The sequence below is a fragment of the Pseudochaenichthys georgianus genome, chromosome 1 (genome assembly GCF_902827115.2).
Source record: "Pseudochaenichthys georgianus chromosome 1, fPseGeo1.2, whole genome shotgun sequence".
Taxonomy (NCBI): Eukaryota; Metazoa; Chordata; class Actinopteri; order Perciformes; family Channichthyidae; genus Pseudochaenichthys; species Pseudochaenichthys georgianus.
In genome coordinates this window covers 31,982,044-32,000,381 of record NC_047503.1, presented here as the reverse complement: position 1 = coordinate 32,000,381, position 18,338 = coordinate 31,982,044, and the positions used below count along the sequence as shown (strand labels likewise).

Genomic DNA, 18,338 nt, shown 5'->3' with positions numbered 1-18,338 from the left:
ATATCACGGCGTTTTCACTATGAATTTTAAGTGAACTTAATGCCAATGCCAACATTTGCTTGTAATTTAATGTCCTCTTTTGTGTCTTGTGTGTTGCATGTTGGGACCAGAGTGTGTGAAGAGCCCGCCTCTGCAGAGCCTCATGTGTGGCTGAATGACATCACCAAGTGGCCGGTAAGGGGACACACTGCTACAAATATGAACATTTATTTTCTACACTTACGTTCTTCGTCTTATCAAGAAATATACCAAATGTGATACCGCATGTATATTTTGAAATTGAAGGGTTCATTTAGGTTTTTTGTGTTATAGTTTTTATGTTTTTTTATCATAGGTATGAAGTTGTCACACACATTTTAACAGGGTTGCCAACTTTGGGTACCTGGCTGGAGTGAGATTTTGATATCATGGGTTTAATTACATATGCGCACGAAATGACTGCTATCGTGTCAGCAGCGGGACCTTAGCATAGCCTATATATATATATATATATATATATATATATATATACAAATACACAATATTGGACACAGACTATAAAGGGCACAAAGTTTCATTCACTATTGAAAGTCAAACACATGTTTGTTTCCACTGTTTTATTGTGTGCCTGTCGCGATAAGCAATTAATTGACTTATCGTACGATAAATAAAAATGAACTCGATAAATTCCCATTTACATGAGGATGTGACTAGCAGTTTGAAAGGATGTACTTGAATTATTATTATATATTATCATTATGTCAGTGGTCTAAAATGGTCATACAACGGTGCCGACAATATTATCGTTTATCGCAATAATTTCCGGGAAAATGTATCCAACTAAATTAATTATCGTGAGAGCTATACATGAAACACACACACACACACAAACAAATCTGCAGGCTTACTCCAAACTGCCAAATATATTAATTAACACACTCTCACTCTCATATACTCTTTGACTCTATTTTGGCCTAGTATAACAATAAGCAGCAGACTTTTACTTTTTTATCATTTCTACTGGTTCTTAGGTCTGAGCATGCGCAATACGGGTCGGCAGTTGCGAAAGAGTAGTTTTGTTGGGTAATCTATGGTAGGGCTAACCCATACAGTGGTGGGGCTCATGTCAGTATTTGCAATGTAATTACATACACGCTCCCCTTGACAGCGAAACGCCACGCGTGAGGTTTAGATTATTTCCCTGTCTCAATCCAAATTGAACTGTATGAAATAAAAAGGCACATTTGTCTTGTAGTAAATAAAAAGGGCGACCTGGAGCCAATCCTGCAATTTCTCCACAGGTGAAAGAGTTGACATGCTGATTCTCCCCCAGGAGATTTTTTTTGTTTTAGTTTTGAAATAGGCTACTAACATAAAATACACATTCTGGTACTCTCTTGAGAAGAAAAATAAATACATCTATTACTACACGACATATTAAAAAAATTAATGCCATTTTAGTTTTTTGTTACTTTGTTCTGAAAGCTGAACATGCTGCTCCTCACAGAGAGAAGAGGGAAGAGGGAAGAGGCTGTGTGAATTACTTTACATTGTGGATAAGGGTGGATACTGAGCCCCCATTGTTCTGTGTGTCAAAATGAAAGACAGCCCACACACCTATCCAGGGAAATGCACAGACATTTGGAGGGGCTATTGCTCTAAACTGGAAAAAGGGCCTCCCCCCAAACAAAACATAAGACCTTTTTTTAATGTAAAAGAAACCAAATGATTATTACATCAACTAAATTGAACAGTAATTCACATCTCATAACAAAATAAGCTAAGGCGACTATTTGCATTCGGTGACTTAATTTCAAAAATGAAAATCAGGGACATTTTTTGTTTTGCGGTCCATATCTCATTAAAATATCTAATGTTAGTAACTATTAAAGACAAAATGGGGACAATTCTGTTATAATGTAGTTTGACCATTGTAACTGCTGTGCAGTCCAGACATACTGATAAAATAGGGCCTCTAACCAGGGGTTAAATTGGGCCGGGGCTGTCCGGGGCTCAGCCCCGGCACATAGGACGATGCTCTGACGTCATCGCCCTCGCTCATTTGTCATTTGTTTAAGCCATAATGTCAAAACATCTCTCGTTCTTAATATAGACTTTATTTAGGGTCGATTTGTGTTGACTTTACAATTTAAAATAGCAGATCTCTGTGACAGGGTATCGTTTTTCCGCTTAGTGAATGTGTGTCTCTGCTCCGATCAGGAGCTGCAGCACCGTGGCTCCTTCGTGCAGAGAGTCTGCAGCGGTGCGTGTGTGTGTGCAGAGAGTCTGCAGTGGTACCGCCAAACCCTGACCCGTCTTGTAACACGGAGCCCGTTTCCTACACCATCAGGGCCGGTTCTAACCAATTTGCTGCCCTAGGCGAGATTTTAGCTGGCGCCCCCCCTGCCAGAAAATCGTTCAGTAGAACAAATAAAGTATCCAAGGAATACACAATAGAATATATAAAAAATAAATGAAAAATCTCTACAAAAGACCAATGCACTACAAAAACAGAAACGTATTGACATAAGTCATATACATCAAAGGCTTCAAATGTATTCAGTATTATATGAACATGTTTTAATTGGGGTGAGGACATCACATCTTCTAGGGGGGTCCGGGGGTATGCCCCCCCCGGGAAGAAATGTTTGAACATTTAAAGTAAAATGCTTCAATCTGGTGCACTTAGAGCACACATTACTAGAGACCTGACCTAGGGGGTACAACTCTAACGGCCCGTCCACACAGCGGCGTGCGTTGATGCTTGCCGGCGGGCGTGTCTGAAACTCGACCAACAACCAATCACATGAATCTCCCGCCCCTGACATACAAGCAGCGGTTTGATTGGCTAGAGCTTGTACTGGCATATGATTCGATGGGCTGACGCTTCTGCCGTGGCTTCAAAACTTGAACATTCTCAACTTTTGTAGCGAGCCATGCCAGCAAAGTGACGTCACCCCATTCAAAGTGAATGGTGAAGCTTTCAACGCACGCTGCTGTGTGGACGGGCCGTAAAACACCCATATGAAAAAGATTGGTTTACATTTTAATAATCAAATAAGTATGTGAACATAACCAATAGCAAATAAATGCAACTTGTTTTATTTTTGTTGTTCATTCATATTTTATTTTACCTAGTTAACATTTATTTATGCATATTTTTGTATCTCAAGTTTTAAACAATATTTTTGGTTTTCTGTCCTATAGTATACATTGAAATGATTTCAAACCTGTTTACCCCAATAATTATAAAAGAGTGCCTTGGAAATATTTGTTTACATAAATTGCATTTATCTCTCTCGCTCGATCCCACACCCACTTTGGCTGTGCGCTGCGGACGCCTGATAAGCCAACACCCCCCACTTTCATCACTTACAGCGCCCATCGTACAGGGCAAATGAAAAGTGTAACCCGGGGTGAAAAGGGTGTTACCTTGACTTAATTATGAATGTTGTTACATCAATGCCGAAAATTAGGATGAGCGCAAACAGTAAAAATGTTTTTTTCCCTCCCAGAGCTGCCAGTTTTCAAAACCGTTTCTAGTCTTCGGTATTCTTGTTTTTGGCGTGAGAATAGTTTGGGCAGCGTGAGATTGAGAGTGAAAGCGTGTGTCACACGCCAGATGCGTGAGAGTTGGCAACCCTGATTTTAAATCCAGTTTTGTCACCATATATAAAGTAATGGGGTCTTCATGGCATGCCAAGTTAATGCAGATAGATATGATATTTAATTAGAACAAACTTACGGTACTATAATTACTTTCAGTCCACCCCTATCTCTGTGTAATGGCTTATTGCTTGTCCCTCTCCAGGTGTGTACATTACCAAAGCAGTGGAACCACACCGGCTACAGACACATGGACTGTAAAATCAGGGGACGGCCGTGCTGCATAGGAACGAAGGGCAGGTGAGATGTGTGACCTTTAGTTCTCTGTTCCACCTCTTAATCCGCTGAAATCCCAGAGTCTCCGAGGAAACTTAAATTGCCTTTTGCTTGTCCCTCCTGTAGATGTGAGATCACGACCAGAGAGTATTGCTCTTTCATGCATGGCTACTTCCATGAGGAAGCCACACTCTGCTCACAGGTAGTGTGTGTGTGCATGAGGTTTGTGTGTGTGTTTCTGCCTGTGTGTTGGTACATTTCTGAACCCATAAGCTTCTCTTGTGCAGATCCACTGTCTGGATGATGTGTGTGGCTTGTTGCCGTTCCTCAACCCTGATGTTCCTGATCAGTTCTACCGGCTCTGGCTCTCTCTCTTCCTCCATGCTGGGTACGCACCGCAACACTCACAAACATCCGTAGACATCCTAAATTATAATTTTTAAAAACATAGATAAGGCTCTTATTTGTTAGTATTATTTGCTTGTTTTCTGATAATTTAAGTTGAGTCAGCCATTCAAGTATAGATGTATCTACTGCACATGTAACTTTCCATAACAGCTAAAGAGCCGTGAAAGAATGTATATTATGCTTTGACAAAGTGTTAAGCCTATTACGCTGAGTCAATGAGCTGCCTCAGTCATTTTGCTATGAATAATTACTAGGTTTCATTGTCAGCATCCTTCAGGATTCAAACTGAATGCAGTATTTCTAATTGATGCCCCAAGAGCCCGTGAGCTGCTCACTCACGTGAATACTGATACTTAGTGCTAACACGAGGCACGTGGGAAACCCTGCAGGTCCGGCAAAAGAATTGTCTATCCCAATGAAGGAGATATCTTGTTATTTCTGATGATTCAATAAATGAAAAGTCTATATGAAATCACCACATGGTAGAGCGTATTTTCTTGTACTCCTGTGTGAATGTAATACCTGACAGAGTTCTATGTACTATTGTATTCATGGGTCATGGAGCTTAAAAGTTGGAGAAACTGAGTGGTAATGTAAAGTGTAAAATATTGTAATGATATTTCCTCAAAATATTCCACATCAGATTTTCTGACACTTTTGAGTTAATTATGTGTATTTTATCAACTATTTAGCCCACTCAGTTGAGTAGCACGATATATTGATTTAGGATTTTCTCAGAATACTCCATTGAGGTCAATAAATTATCATGTTGAATTATTGCCCAGCACCAGCTGAAATACCAGCAGACTGGATGTATGTTAAATTCTGTGACGTGTGTGTGTGCGCAGGCTGTTGCACTGCTTGGTGTCGGTGATCTTCCAGATGACCATCCTGAGAGACCTGGAGAAGCTGGCAGGCTGGGTCCGCATCTCCATCATTTACATCCTCAGCGGTATCACCGGAAACATCGCCTCCGCCCTGTTCCTGCCCTACAGAGCTGAGGTCAGTTTTCCTCCGCGCCACCTCCACATTCGGACTTTATAGCTGCTGAATATGGTCTCAATGACCCACATGAACCATATTCTAGCCGTTTCTGATGCTGTCACAAAATGTTTTTCAAAAGGCATACATATCATAATTTCCATTGTAACTGTGGTCTGTTTGCCTGCTTTCCCCACTCAGTTTACCTTAGATTACCTTGGCTCCCTTACTGGAAGGGAATTTCTCATACTGGGGATTATTCAAGCAGCTCTGACCCCATTTAGAAAGGTCTGGAGGGGCAAAGGAAACACCTCATAGTGTTAACTGTTAAGTGCCTGGAGAAACTGAGCTTCATTGGATAAGGCATTATACGATTGACAGGGGTCCTTCCAATCAGGAGAGCACCGCCAACCAACCAAGAGCACTGCTCCTCAGGTGGTGTATGTTTTAGAGTATAGCATTCCCTAATTATCTTGGATCACCTGAAGTAAATCCTCTGCTGACATTTACAAACACTGATCATAGCTTTAAAGTTGAGAATGGATCTATCTTTTTAGGCAGTCATTGGTTTGGCTTCTGTTGGTTGCAACTTGATTTTACCTTCATCATATTAATACATGAAACAAAAAAACGTATTTTGCAGATTTCTTTTTTATTAATGTGGGATATATTTGGATTTTCATGTGGCTAAAGTTGAGTTAGAATAATTATTATGAGTAACCCTACTGTTATAGAGGTTTCTAATCCAAAATGTAATCTGCAAAAACCCACTTGTTGATCTGTGCAAACACTGGACGTGTGAAACAAACTGGAATACCCACTTCTGACTGGCACACCTGTTCTCCTCATTGTGTCTGTGTAAAGCACACGTTCCCTTTTTAAGGGATTAGTCTTGTGCCATTGTGCGGGTGAACAGCTACTGCACTTTGGACCACATTTATGCAGAATTGACACTTGCTTTGAGTCCTTTTGGTATGAACAGGAAAAAAGAACCTAACTATTTAACATTGACACACTTTCCCTTGAGTCTTCACTCTCGTTTTTATGTCTTGATGTCATCGAAGCTGTCATTATCTACTTCATTAGCCATCACCAATTACTCTGGTCTGATATATGCGTGGTGTGACATGAGGTGGCTCTCAGTATGACGCACGTGAGAGCCAGAAATCCCACCATGCAGCTCTGCTTAGTGCTGACCAACTCACAGGTCTCCATACACCGGGAATAATCGGAGGACGCACACGCAAGGCACAACTGTGGCGGTCAAGGGGCTTAAGGAGGCAGTTTAAGTGGATTATCCTTTAACTGTTGAGTTAAGGAGACTCTGTGTCAGCAGCTGTGACTGTAATAATTACATCTCACAAGTAAAACAGAACTGTTCCTAAAACTCATAAATTAGTCGTACATCTAAAGTGAAAAACTGGATGAGGCTGAGATGTGTAATCTTTTTTAAATAAACGCCAGCTTTAGCCACTGAGCCTTTACATGTGTCATCCCACAATCCCCCCCCCCCTCTCAACACTCTCCAATTAAAGCTAATTTAATAAACTGGATACAATTAGACTTGGATTATGTTTTTCCAGAATAACATCTTAATTTGAATTGAGTGGGTGAGCATGTGCAGACGAGGATAATATTTTCCAGACCATACGAAGTAATGGGTAACGGCATTAACATTATGAATGAAAACATACTAAATTATAATGTTTCCATTCCCACTTCTAACAAACTAACTTCTACTAGGTGTCCTCTGCGCCATCCTCTAACATCTGAGTGAGTGACCGCACGGCTGGTGTTGGGAATGTTTTAGTCCTCGGGTCTGGAGTGTGTGGGTGGAGCGCCCGGCCGTGCTCCTTTCCTGTTTGTTCTGTTTGGGTTTAACGGCGTCAAAGATTAGCCATCTGCCTTTGACCAGGCCAAGCCTTCAAACTCAGACGTCACTTTAATCTGCTCCACTTTATTGCCGGACCACGGCTCGTAGTATAGCTCCTCCACAGAACTAGATGGAAAATAACAGGAGACGCCATGTTGCTAAAACTCTCCTACAGATGTTTCAGTTTAAATAAGTGTTACCTAAATGACTGTCCTGGTAACTTGTCGTTATTATTTTCTGCTTGGAAACGCGTACTCAACATTGAAACATTATGGATAACTCTGGTTACCAAATCCACTGTAATACATTCAAACTCAATCAGTCCAATAACCCTGTGTGTTATCTACCAAATAGAGTATTTTCATTTTTTTCAGAAGTCAAATAGCTTTTTTTTTTTTAAATATATAATTGAACAACAATGCTATCAAACCTGTGAGCATCCTACTCTCCGTGACAAACTTCCAATAGAATGTAGGAAATTACAAACATAGGTACTCCTCAATTTGATCCTAAAGACCACAAAACTTTTTGTCGGGACTGAAATCCTTCTTTTGAATTCAATTGTGGGATAGTCTGTAACATGTCTTCTCTTGTCCTCCTCCAGGTGGGTCCGGCAGGGTCTCAGTTCGGCCTCCTTGCTTGCCTGTTTGTGGAGCTGTTTCAAGGTTGGCAGATTCTGGAGAAGCCTTGGAAAGCCTTCCTCAAGCTGTCTGGCATCGTGCTCTTCCTCTTCCTGTGCGGCCTCCTGCCGTGGATCGACAACATCGCCCACATATTTGGTTTCCTCAGCGGCATGCTGCTCTCCTTCGCCTTCCTGCCCTACATCACCTTTGGGACCTTCGACAAGTATCGGAAACGAATCCTCATCGCTGTCTCCATGTTGGCGTACATCGGGCTGGTGTCTTCACTCGTCGTTTGGTTTTACATTTACCCGATTAACTGGCACTGGCTGGAGCATCTCACCTGCCTGCCCTTCACAAGCAAGTTCTGTGAAAAGTACGATATAGACCATGACATTAACGACGTGGTGCACTAGTCTCCATGCTGACCACCAGCTTCTAACTGATGAGTGGGTCAGCTGTCACCAGATCCAGTCGGGAGCCTTTTAAAATGTGACTATCATATTTTTTTTTTATCAATTCATCCATGAGAAGTGAACTGAATGAATCTCTTCTCCTCGGCCTGCTGACTTGTTGACTTCAGAAAAACTTAACTCAGCCTCAATCAAGTGTGTTACTACCTGGCATGTTAATTAGCTAATGGGCTGGCAGATTCAAAGGACAAGAAAAGACACTTAGGGCGTCAAAAACGTGCAGAGCTGGGTTGACCTCAAGGAAAAGCTCTATAGCGCCAGAGTCTCTTTGGTTCCTTCAGCTCAAAGTCACATCAATCGAAAGAAGCCAAAATAATCACCAATGGCCTACAATCCCTTGTCCCTTTAATGCTATGGAGGACAAACAGCTGAGATGAAAGGGAGAATGTTCCGGGCCTTCCGGTGTCTTGTGGCCTCGGTGAACTGAAACACAGACGCTTCCTGCTGCCACTCATTCATGTTTTCAGTGACACTACAAACGCTGTCAATCAGATCTGCTGCTTCTATATGTTTTATCTATCTTGAAAGGCTTTCAGAGTTCTAACGTTTTAATCTTCGCTCTTTTGTAAGTATGCACTAGGCTTGTTCTTAATTTTTGGAGCCGTGATATGTTAGGCTAATGTTAACAAGGTGTTCCAAGTATTAACTGTGCAGCTGAAATTGTTAAAGGGCAATATATTAGCGGTCAACTAAGGTAAGATTTCAATCGAAAACCACTAGTTGCCTTAAACAGACTATGCCATTCTACAAAGATGCCTCATTTGACTTTTGCATTCTGCCTGTGATCAACTTACTGAATGCTGATCACATGACACCACACCTACCAAAGCAACAACATTGGATGCTTGTATTGTATTTGCATGTTGTTCTTCACAATCCCTTAGATTTCTTTACGTCCATGCCACATAATGTCTCATATGTGTAACGTCTCATAACACAGTGGTGCCTAAACCATTTTGTATGCTTACTGTAAAATTGCCATGGGAGTAATCATCTAAACAGTCTCTTGAAATGCCAACACTCCTGACGACATGTCATTTAAACTCATCGTTTTACCTTTTGTCTGGAAGCTAGCAGCTGGTTGCTCTGGTTTTCAAATCCATGACCCAGGTTAGGTTGTTGATGACAATGTGATAAATGGTTGTCAGAAGTTGTTTACCTGAATTGAAAGATTTCTGCCACAGTTCCCCCTGCTGTTATCTTTGAGCTGGTTTGTTGTCGTTGGTGATTCTGCTGTGGACTGAGCTGTTAGGAAAGCCTGTTGTTGGAGGATTATGTGAGTTACTGAGTGAGTTATGAGATTATGAGAGTGTGTCTAAGGGGCTGACTCACTGATTATCAACATGTTGACAACATGAGTTGTTAAGTGCAACCAGGTTATATGTTGGGCAAACACCACTATATTTAAATTGTAAAGGCCGTCTGTGTACAACATAGGACTCTAGCAGTGTAAATAATGACCCCACCTCTCTTTAGGAAACCTCTTCACTGTGCCTTTTGACCTGAGAGTTTATCTGAAGAGAAACAACTGCTGCGCTTGCTTTGGGACCAAATATATTCACTCATTCTGATTATTGGAATGAAAAAGGAACATTTTTAAATGAACTTCAGGTCATTTTCAAGGTACTGTTTTGTTTTGCTTCAGTTTTATATGTGAAAATATATGTATGTTAACACAGTTATGTTAAAATAAATGTCACTATTAAAAATGAGTTTCACTCAGTTACCTAGTGAACGTTGAGGTTGTGTCTGTCATCAAATGATTTTATATTTTCTGTACTTGGCGCCACACCATTGAGACCCAAAACAGTTGAATTTGTATACATTAAAGTGAGAATAACTGAACCTTATGTGTGTGGATCTGTTATACAAAGGCAACACAAACTTAATGACAAATTCTTGTAAAAGAAGTATTAAGAAAATGCAATATGATAAAAAGCCTTAAAATAGTTAATAAATGGACCAAGTGGTAAGAACTGTAAAAAAACAAAATGACATCAATGCAGACATGCTAGAAAATAGAACCTTTATTATATGAAGAACAACACTTTGTAAATAAAAATGTGTTCGTCTTGATTCAAGACTCGGGAGGCGGTGATGGTCTATGAGGGGAAAGGCAAGAGGAGGCTATCGAGATCATTTGAAAGCAAACATTTAGAAAACTTAAATACTAAATAAAGTGATTGCATGTGTACATAAATATAATAAAATAATCACCTGCGTCTAAGCTACTAAATAGAATTATTGTATGATATCACTCCCTTTTGAATCTTTATTTCGTAGGCTTTGAAAGTTAGCTGTTCACTTTGGCAATTCACCTTCAAAGTCATCATCATAGTTAAACAAAGTGTTGCATATACAGAAATGTTCTAATGCTGTGGTAGGCATGACGTTTTTACCAAACCATAAAGGGCAGAATGAATTAGTACTGGGCATATACTTAATGACACAATGGTTTCATAGAGCGCAAGAAACCATGTTATATTGGTTAAATAATACATATATAAAAAAAGACGACTAACAAAGACAAGGCCACTGTGTTCTATTGAATACAATATTACATTTCTTACATTATTAATCGTTAAATACAAAACAAAATATAATAAATAAGTGCTTACAGTCTTTCAGGACTTTGCTGTAATGAATGTTTTTTTTTCCTTGAAGTATTTTAAGTTTTCAACTATTTTCCACACTGCTGATGTTTGCACTCGGCTGTCTGCAGACTCACAGTCGGAGCACATTCCTCAGAAGCTGTCTTATGCAAAGTGAGGATCACAAACACCCTGCTGCTGCTGCTGCTGGAAGCTGCTCAGATGTCCCATAATGATGTGTCCATGAGGGGATTCAGGTCCCAGAGGATCCAGGGAGAATCCACATCAAGTCCATCTGTCCTCAATAACCGCTGTTACGTCGCATGTAGGAGTGGCCTCTGACCGGGAACATCATCTCAATAAATGTAAGGGGTCCCACCGAGATCTCACTGGGGCCCTGCACCTTGAAGCCTGACTTCCTGTAGAAGGGGACCAGGAAGTCTTCACACATCAGCACGGCGCGGCGGACGTAGGGCAGGCAGCGCAGGTACTGCAGGTAGCGCCACATCAGGATGGAGCCTTTGCCCTGCTGCCGGAAAGTCCTGTGGACGGCCAGGACGTGGATGTGGACGGTCATCCCGTGAGGCTTGTGGAGAGTGAGGGCATCCTGGGAAATACAGAGGGAGGGGAGAAGTGTAAGAAATGTGGAATTGATGAGAAACCTGTTTAAGTATATACTTGGAAGACTGTGGCCAAAAAGGTAGAGCAGTCGTCCATCAGCCCCTGCTGTCAACATGTCGACCTTGAGCAAGATGCTTAGCTATAAATTACTCCCAATGGTGTGTGAATGTTTGGTAGCACCTTTTATGGCAGCCTCTGCCTCTGTATCAATGTGTGTGAATATGGAGGAAAGACTGAAAAATCCCTCTTTGAATTAAATCTATTTTACTAAAGAAAAATTCAAAAAGTGCCCAACTATATCTATGCCTGGGAGATAGATGTTTCATTCAGTCTTAATTTGAGATGGATAAAACATTGTTCCTCCCACAATAGAAAACTAGTATGCATTCAAATGGAGAGTTTCCTAATTCAACACACTCAGGATATTTGATGATACAACATTACTTGGACTGGTATGACCATGTTGGCAAATGATAACAAAATTGATGATTGATGAATGTTTGCTGACTTTACGATTCTCTATTGTTACTATGTGTTAGCATAGAATATATGACGGAAAAGTAATCACAGACATATGACTATACAGCTTCGGTATACATGTGAAATAAAGAGTGTTTTCTCTAGCTTTGGTTGGCACATTAAAAGGTTGATAGTTTGTAGTTTTTAAAATGTTTAACCTAATGAAACCTCTATTTGGCCTTGTTAAGCACATTGTCTTCTGTGAATGTTTGCTCTCTGAGTTATTGCAAAAAGTCATTGCACAGTTTTCCTCACAACTGACTTTACTTTCTAACTATCATTCTTTATATGCCTCAAGAGTGTGCCAACCTGCATTTCATATTTAAGGAGCATTCAAGGCCATAATAATGCTGAAACGTACTCTGACACATCTGAACAGTTATGGGAATCTGTGAAACATTTACCCACACCATCTGACTTTCTGAAGACATTATACCATAGATATGCACCTAAATCTCTCCTGTTAATCTGTTTTGAACCTCGTTCTGCATATTCCCTGCCATTAGGCCTTAGGTAAGTCTTTGTTCGGGTGTCCTGCTCTCTGTCTCACCTCGGTAAGCCTCTCCTGGTCCCACAGTGAGCCGATGATGAAAGCCACCAGACGTCCCCCCTCAAACCAGCCAAGAGACAGCTCAGGGCACAAGGTGAGGAAGTGACGCACCTCGTCCAGGTGGAGAGGACACTCGCCGGACACTGAGATGAAGGCTGTGGAGAGGAGAATATTATACATTAAGAAACCTGGATGACATAAAGTGGGCATAACGTCCCCCTACTTACATGTGACTGCCATATTTGATAAATAAGGGTATGCTGGATCACAGCCAGGGAAGTTATGCAGGTCAAAGACACCTGAACTCATATCACACACACATTTAGGATAGATCGTAATGGCCATGGTAACTATATTTGTAGTGGGCCACACAATTGAAGGTAAAAGTAAAATATATATTGTTTATGGTTATTCATTACAAATATATAGATTTAACCCTATCCCTTAATCAACAATAATTACAAGAATAATCACAGGTCACCCTTTATAATTATACAAAATATCATTTGTTGGCCAGAATTAATCCTATCTATATTTAAAAAAGTTTACTATAGGAGATACATTGTTTAAAGGTATGTTAATGTCTGTTTTTTGTTGAACGTTTAAGAAAAACATGACCTTCGGCTGCTTATTCCATGAGACACAATGAATGATCCCAATTTCCTTTACAAGAAAGAAAACGTCCCTAAAATAAGTAACACTTAAGACTTTAACTTATGCACCAGCACTTACAATGGTCTTGCTTGTTTGAAGTGAATATGTCAGCACTTTGTGTTGTTGTTACGAGTTGGAATCTTTATGGTTTATTGCTTTGGACAAAAGCGTAAGCTAAATTCGATGTAATGTCCTCCCTGTGTGCGTAACAGAGCATGGAAAAGGCTAACTGCCCTAAAGTTATTTAAAAGCTTTAACAGGACTACGTGATTTAATTAAGTAAAGCACAACGTGTAGTTTACCTTCTCTCTCAATCTCGAACACGCTGATAGCATCCTCCGGGCTCAGGGAGCGGAACTCGCTGGCCGGCAGCGTGTGGCGGCGACCCCTCGACCCCGGAGAGGGCATGTGGAGCGGCCTCGCCAACGGAACTGCGCTCATCACCGACATAAAGTGGTGTTTTCCCCCAAGAAAACAAAATAATAAAGTATGGGGGTGTGTACCTGAGGACCTATGTCTGCTTATCTCTCCTTTAACGCTGCTAGGTCCTCGTCTAGAAGCCTGATCCGTGCGTAAAGGGACTGCGGGTTAAGACTGAGCAGAGAGGTGCGCGCCTTCAGTATTTATACCCTCGGTGCGCAAGGTTATAATCCCCAAGCGAGCTGGATGACCAAACCCTGCAATTCCCCATGAGTAAATCAAACAATAAACATATTTAGTCGGGGTCAAATGGGATATCCGTGTGGTGAGCAATGAGCATTATCCTCGTCATGCATCAGACTTGCAGCAGATTTGGATTTTACTGATCATGTGTTGGAGGTCTCATAGTCTGCTGGGGTTGTTACCATTTTAAGGCCTGGAGGTATGTGTGATGTGATCTCTCAGAAGGAAACTTTCCATAGTCCCTGTAAATCGAGTGTAGGCCTACGTTTTTTCCAGATGTGTAAAAGGATTACAGGGCGTGTAGGAGTTGGATTTTCACCTCTTCAGTGTTATAAGCCACACATGTAAGGAATTTCAAGAAGCCACAGCTGTTTTCCTCTCTTATTTATGAAACTTTCCCACAAAATGTAACCCTCTAGCAACAGAACTATATTTTACTGCATTTCTCATATTCTTTTTATTAGGGCCTGAGCACGTAGTGCAAAGACCTATTGAAATCGTCAGTATTATTATTCTTCTGTTACCGGTTCTGCACTTTCGACCTGTTTTTGAGGGGGTTACGACACTATTCATGTAGCGACATTTGGCAACGCCGCCAGGACCGGTGACAATGTTAACATTCTGGATTCGATGGGTGAACATTTTTCACCTTGCTCTCTAGCGCCACCTGTGTAAATTCAGTGTTTCGAAACATTTACAAAGTCGCAGCGTAAGTCTGACGGACCTGACATTTTGCACACTTATCCGGGTGGAGCAGCTCTACATATTATCCTCTCATATCCAGAAGCTCCGCCTACTTTGATTTTTTTTAAATTAGCATAATGTGAAAAACATTGAAATATTAACTTAAATTCCAATTTCTTGATTTTCCAAACCAAACTTAGTGCACAGCATCAATGGAGGGGCAGACACATTACCGTACAAAATGAGTACGAGGTGTGGAAAAATGTGGCCGACATCAATCAAAACGTATTAGCAAAAGGGTGTGGCCTACACATAAATGCTCACAATTCATCCAAAATGTATCCAAATATCACAGATTTCGGTGGATAGGTTCAGTGTGTCTTGGGGAATAGGTACAACAAACAATATTCATTTCTAACAATAGGGGGCGCCAAAAACACAACTAATTTATATCTCAAGAACCGATGGACTAAAAAAATATATATTGTCATAGACATACTGGCAGGGTGAGTATAAACGGAGATTTAAAGGGTCGCAACCAATGAAAAATGTGGGCGTGTCCTATTCAGTTTTTTCTCGAAATCGAAGGGTTAAAAAATGTACCGAGCCATAAGTAGGGGAGAAAATGAGTTACGGCCTTTAAATTCGGAACGCATGTCACAGCCCACAACCTTTTCCAGACTGTAGAAAAAAATCGGACGTTTTAGCAAATATGTCTCAGTAGCGCCCCCTATTGTGCGGTAGTCAAATATAGTTTCTTCGAACTACCCGAAACTTGGCACAGAGATTCCTCATGGAAATGCGGACATATTTCAAAATGGCTTCCATTATCTCCGCCCCCCATGAAGTCGGCCATTTTGAAATATGTCCATTTTAAGCGCATTTTCGCATACTTGTCCTAGGAAAATGATCGGAAAAATTTCAAACCAGGACAAGATCAGCCCATATCCAATGTGATGCTAAATTGCGAATGAATAGTCGACTGCTCAAACGGGGAGCTCGTAAGCTAATGGAACATGTACCAATTTTGACGATTTAAATGCCACAAAATCGCTAAAATCACTTTCGGACGCAAAACTTGGAACACACGTCACAACCCACGTCTTTTTCCAGACTGTACAACATTTTTTTACATTTTTGTACACCAGCTCAGTAGCGCCCCCTATTGCGCGATAGTCACATATAGTTTCTCCAAACTACCCCAATCTTGCCACAGACATTACTGATGGAATTGCGGACATATTTCAAAATAGCTTCCATTAGCCCCGACCCCCAGAAAGTCGGCCATTTTGAAATATCGGTGTTATTCATGCGTTTTAAGCGCTTTTTCGCAAACACCTCCTCGGGAAAAGATCGGGAAAATTCCAGTCCAGGACAAGTTAAGCCCATATCCAATATGATGTTAAATTGCGAATAAAATAGTTGCTAGCTCAATCGGGGCGAACGTAGTCTAACAGAGAATGTACCATTTCTGTACCAGTCTCAAATGATTCCAAACTACTCGCATATTTTTCCAGATATTCACGAAACGCTGTATACACATTACTATTATGATGGCACAGCAATTTACCAGCAACAGCTCTGCTTATTAATTTCCCACATTAACCATAAACACCCAATACATATAAAACTCCTAAACAATGTATGGTGAAATGTTTTCCATCTTTGTTTTTCTATCTACGACTACAAACAGTATTTCCACTACAAGCAGAACAGTAACACATCTTTCTATGCAATACAATAGAACAGTATGTGTTCACAGCCAATCCATGATTTAATGAGTATTTCCTTTGTGCCAAGAGCTGATTTAGTATATTGCATCAATGACCTTTTCAATTAAATTGACAATTATTTTGTGTAATTAATAGTGTGTGAAACCAGGCAGAGTGAGTGACATGGTGTTCATTTCCACTATGCCAAAGCAGTTTACAGTTGCTGACGGTGTAAGGTAATATATATTGTCCTAAGTAATTGTATGTAGCTGTGTTCAAAGGAGTACACGTTACAAGGCCGTGCGGGGGGAGCTGCCAGACCCAGATGTCCTCAAAAGTCAGCGAGGTATACAAGGACCTCTCAGCAGACATCTCACCATGAAAAAAAACGAATGGCTCACTACTCAACTCAATCTTGTGCACAGAGCCTATAGAACACATAATTTAAACCAGCAGGATGTAAACAGAGGAGAACAGCCGGTCTGATTTAGTGCCATGTGATTATCCTGTAATGAGTAACATACACAGTGTTGATCGACTATATAAACAGTTCATTTATTGTCTTGATACATGTGTTGTGTAAGACATTTGAATCAATTTGATACGTCAATATTAAATGTACCTTTATTTTGAAAAACTTTATTGTGAAGGACAAACCGGATGTCACATTTCCGGTATTGCCGGTTTAGGGAGAGACTTAATTCAGGTAGCTTGCCTTGGCTGTCTGTGTGCGCGGAGGTTTTGTCGTCAATAGACTCATTAAACTACCCACTTCTCGGTAGGCCTACATAGAAACCCTGCTCCACGGTGTCAAACGAGTAATATTGCAATTGGTGTGTTATACTGAAATGTGTTGACCTATACTTTATACTTTATTTATATATATGTATGCTTTTCATTGGAACACGCCGTGGGTGTGTGCAGTGCTAATGCTAATACCTAGCGCCACTTGTTTTGATGTACGTTTTTGTTGGTAACCTCGCTAGTTTGTATCTTTTAGTGTTGAGGTGGGCACCGTTAGATTCTGTGTCTCCTTGCGGTCATAAACAATGTGTTGGATGTAGAGCTAGGATAAGTAATAAGGGAGCTAGGAGTGATTTTCGGTGCAGTAATAGGTTAGCATTTTTCGCTCGGGGCTAATTCAGAGGCTCACTGTTAGCATTGTGTGTTTTTTGTGAAAAAATAAATGAAAAAGATCAGTTAAATTAGTTTTTTCCCCGTTCTATGGATATAAAATATTCATAGTTTATTAAATATTAAGCTTCCTTAGACGTTGTTTCCTGAAAATGACGCGATTTCGGGTCGGTGGAGCCTAAGAGGATAACAGTATGTTTTATTTTTTATTTTATTTATTTTTTCACAACAGTTGTATTTGGATGGAATGAATACCTATAGTGATAATTCAAAGTAATAAAATGATTTTTACAGTGAAAACGTTCAAATGGAACTGATGGTTCCCACATTACCCAGAGGTGAGGTGGACTTTATTTTTCTAAACCTCTCTAAAAAGGTCACATTTCACTTGTTTTGCATCAATCTTGATACAGGGTACTTATTATATGTTATAGTTTGGATTCCTAAAGCTTTTAGTCTACTAAACTCATCATTCAAGGGTGGTTTTCACTATAAGTAATGTTTTTTTTTTAGGCGGACATTAGAATTTACATGTTTTTACTATGTTCCATCTGAATTTACTTTAAAATAAAAACATCTCTATGGTACGGTGGCCCTGAAGTGCAAGAAACCACAGCATTTCACAAAACACAACAGAATTTCACAAAACACAACAGCATTTCACAAAACGCCACAGCATTTCACAAATCGCCACAGCATTTCAGAAAACACAACAACATTTCACAAAACGCCGCAGCATTTCACAAAACACCACAGCATTTCACAAAACACCACAGCATTTCACAAAACGCCACAGCATTTCACAAAACACCGCAGCATTTCACAAAACACTGCAGCATTTCACATTGGACGGAAAGGGTATTCCTTAGGGAGAACACTTATTGTTTGTGATTGGACAGAGCCAGCCAGAGAAGCACTGCTGTGATTGGTTGTTTTTGCTGCCAATCAAGAAATGACTTCGTGATTGGCCCAACACATCAGCCGTTAGCTGTTA

At 40.5% G+C, this 18,338-nt stretch overlaps 2 protein-coding genes across 4 annotated transcripts in view; one reads left to right on the top strand and one right to left on the bottom strand.

The window, feature by feature from the left end:
- LOC117447010 (inactive rhomboid protein 2-like) overlaps positions 1-9,957 on the top strand; it is a 37,019-nt gene extending 27,062 nt beyond the window's left edge. For all 3 annotated transcript variants that reach the window (XM_034083576.2, XM_034083584.2, XM_034083593.1), the window contains 6 exons: positions 111-174; positions 3,791-3,885; positions 3,988-4,063; positions 4,149-4,249; positions 5,118-5,271; positions 7,728-9,957. In XM_034083576.2, coding sequence (XP_033939467.1) covers positions 111-174; positions 3,791-3,885; positions 3,988-4,063; positions 4,149-4,249; positions 5,118-5,271; positions 7,728-8,159 — 922 coding nt within the window. In that variant the 3' untranslated portion in view covers positions 8,160-9,957. The remainder of the gene's footprint in view (positions 1-110; positions 175-3,790; positions 3,886-3,987; positions 4,064-4,148; positions 4,250-5,117; positions 5,272-7,727) is intronic.
- A 1,086-nt stretch (positions 9,958-11,043) lies between these two features.
- On the bottom strand, positions 11,044-13,601 carry aanat1 (arylalkylamine N-acetyltransferase 1). The gene is made up of 3 exons (XM_034083567.1): positions 13,454-13,601; positions 12,498-12,652; positions 11,044-11,414 (listed from the first exon to the last, which is right to left on the bottom strand). The coding sequence occupies exons 1-3, from the start codon at positions 13,599-13,601 to the stop codon at positions 11,109-11,111; spliced, it is 609 nt and encodes a 202-aa protein (XP_033939458.1). The 3' UTR covers positions 11,044-11,108.
- Between the last annotated feature and the right edge of the window lie 4,737 nt (positions 13,602-18,338).

Bases quoted from the DNA above. Each gene is read 5' to 3' on its own strand.
- aanat1 (XM_034083567.1), bottom strand. From the start codon at position 13,601: ATGTCGGTGATGAGCGCAGTTCCGTTGGCGAGGCCGCTCCACATGCCC. The intron at 12,653-13,453 runs GTAAACTACACG...TCCTCTCCACAG, and splicing joins GTTCGAGATTGAGAGAGAAG to CCTTCATCTCAGTGTCCGGC. The intron at 11,415-12,497 runs GTGAGACAGAGA...TGTATTTCCCAG, and splicing joins ACCAGGAGAGGCTTACCGAG to GATGCCCTCACTCTCCACAA.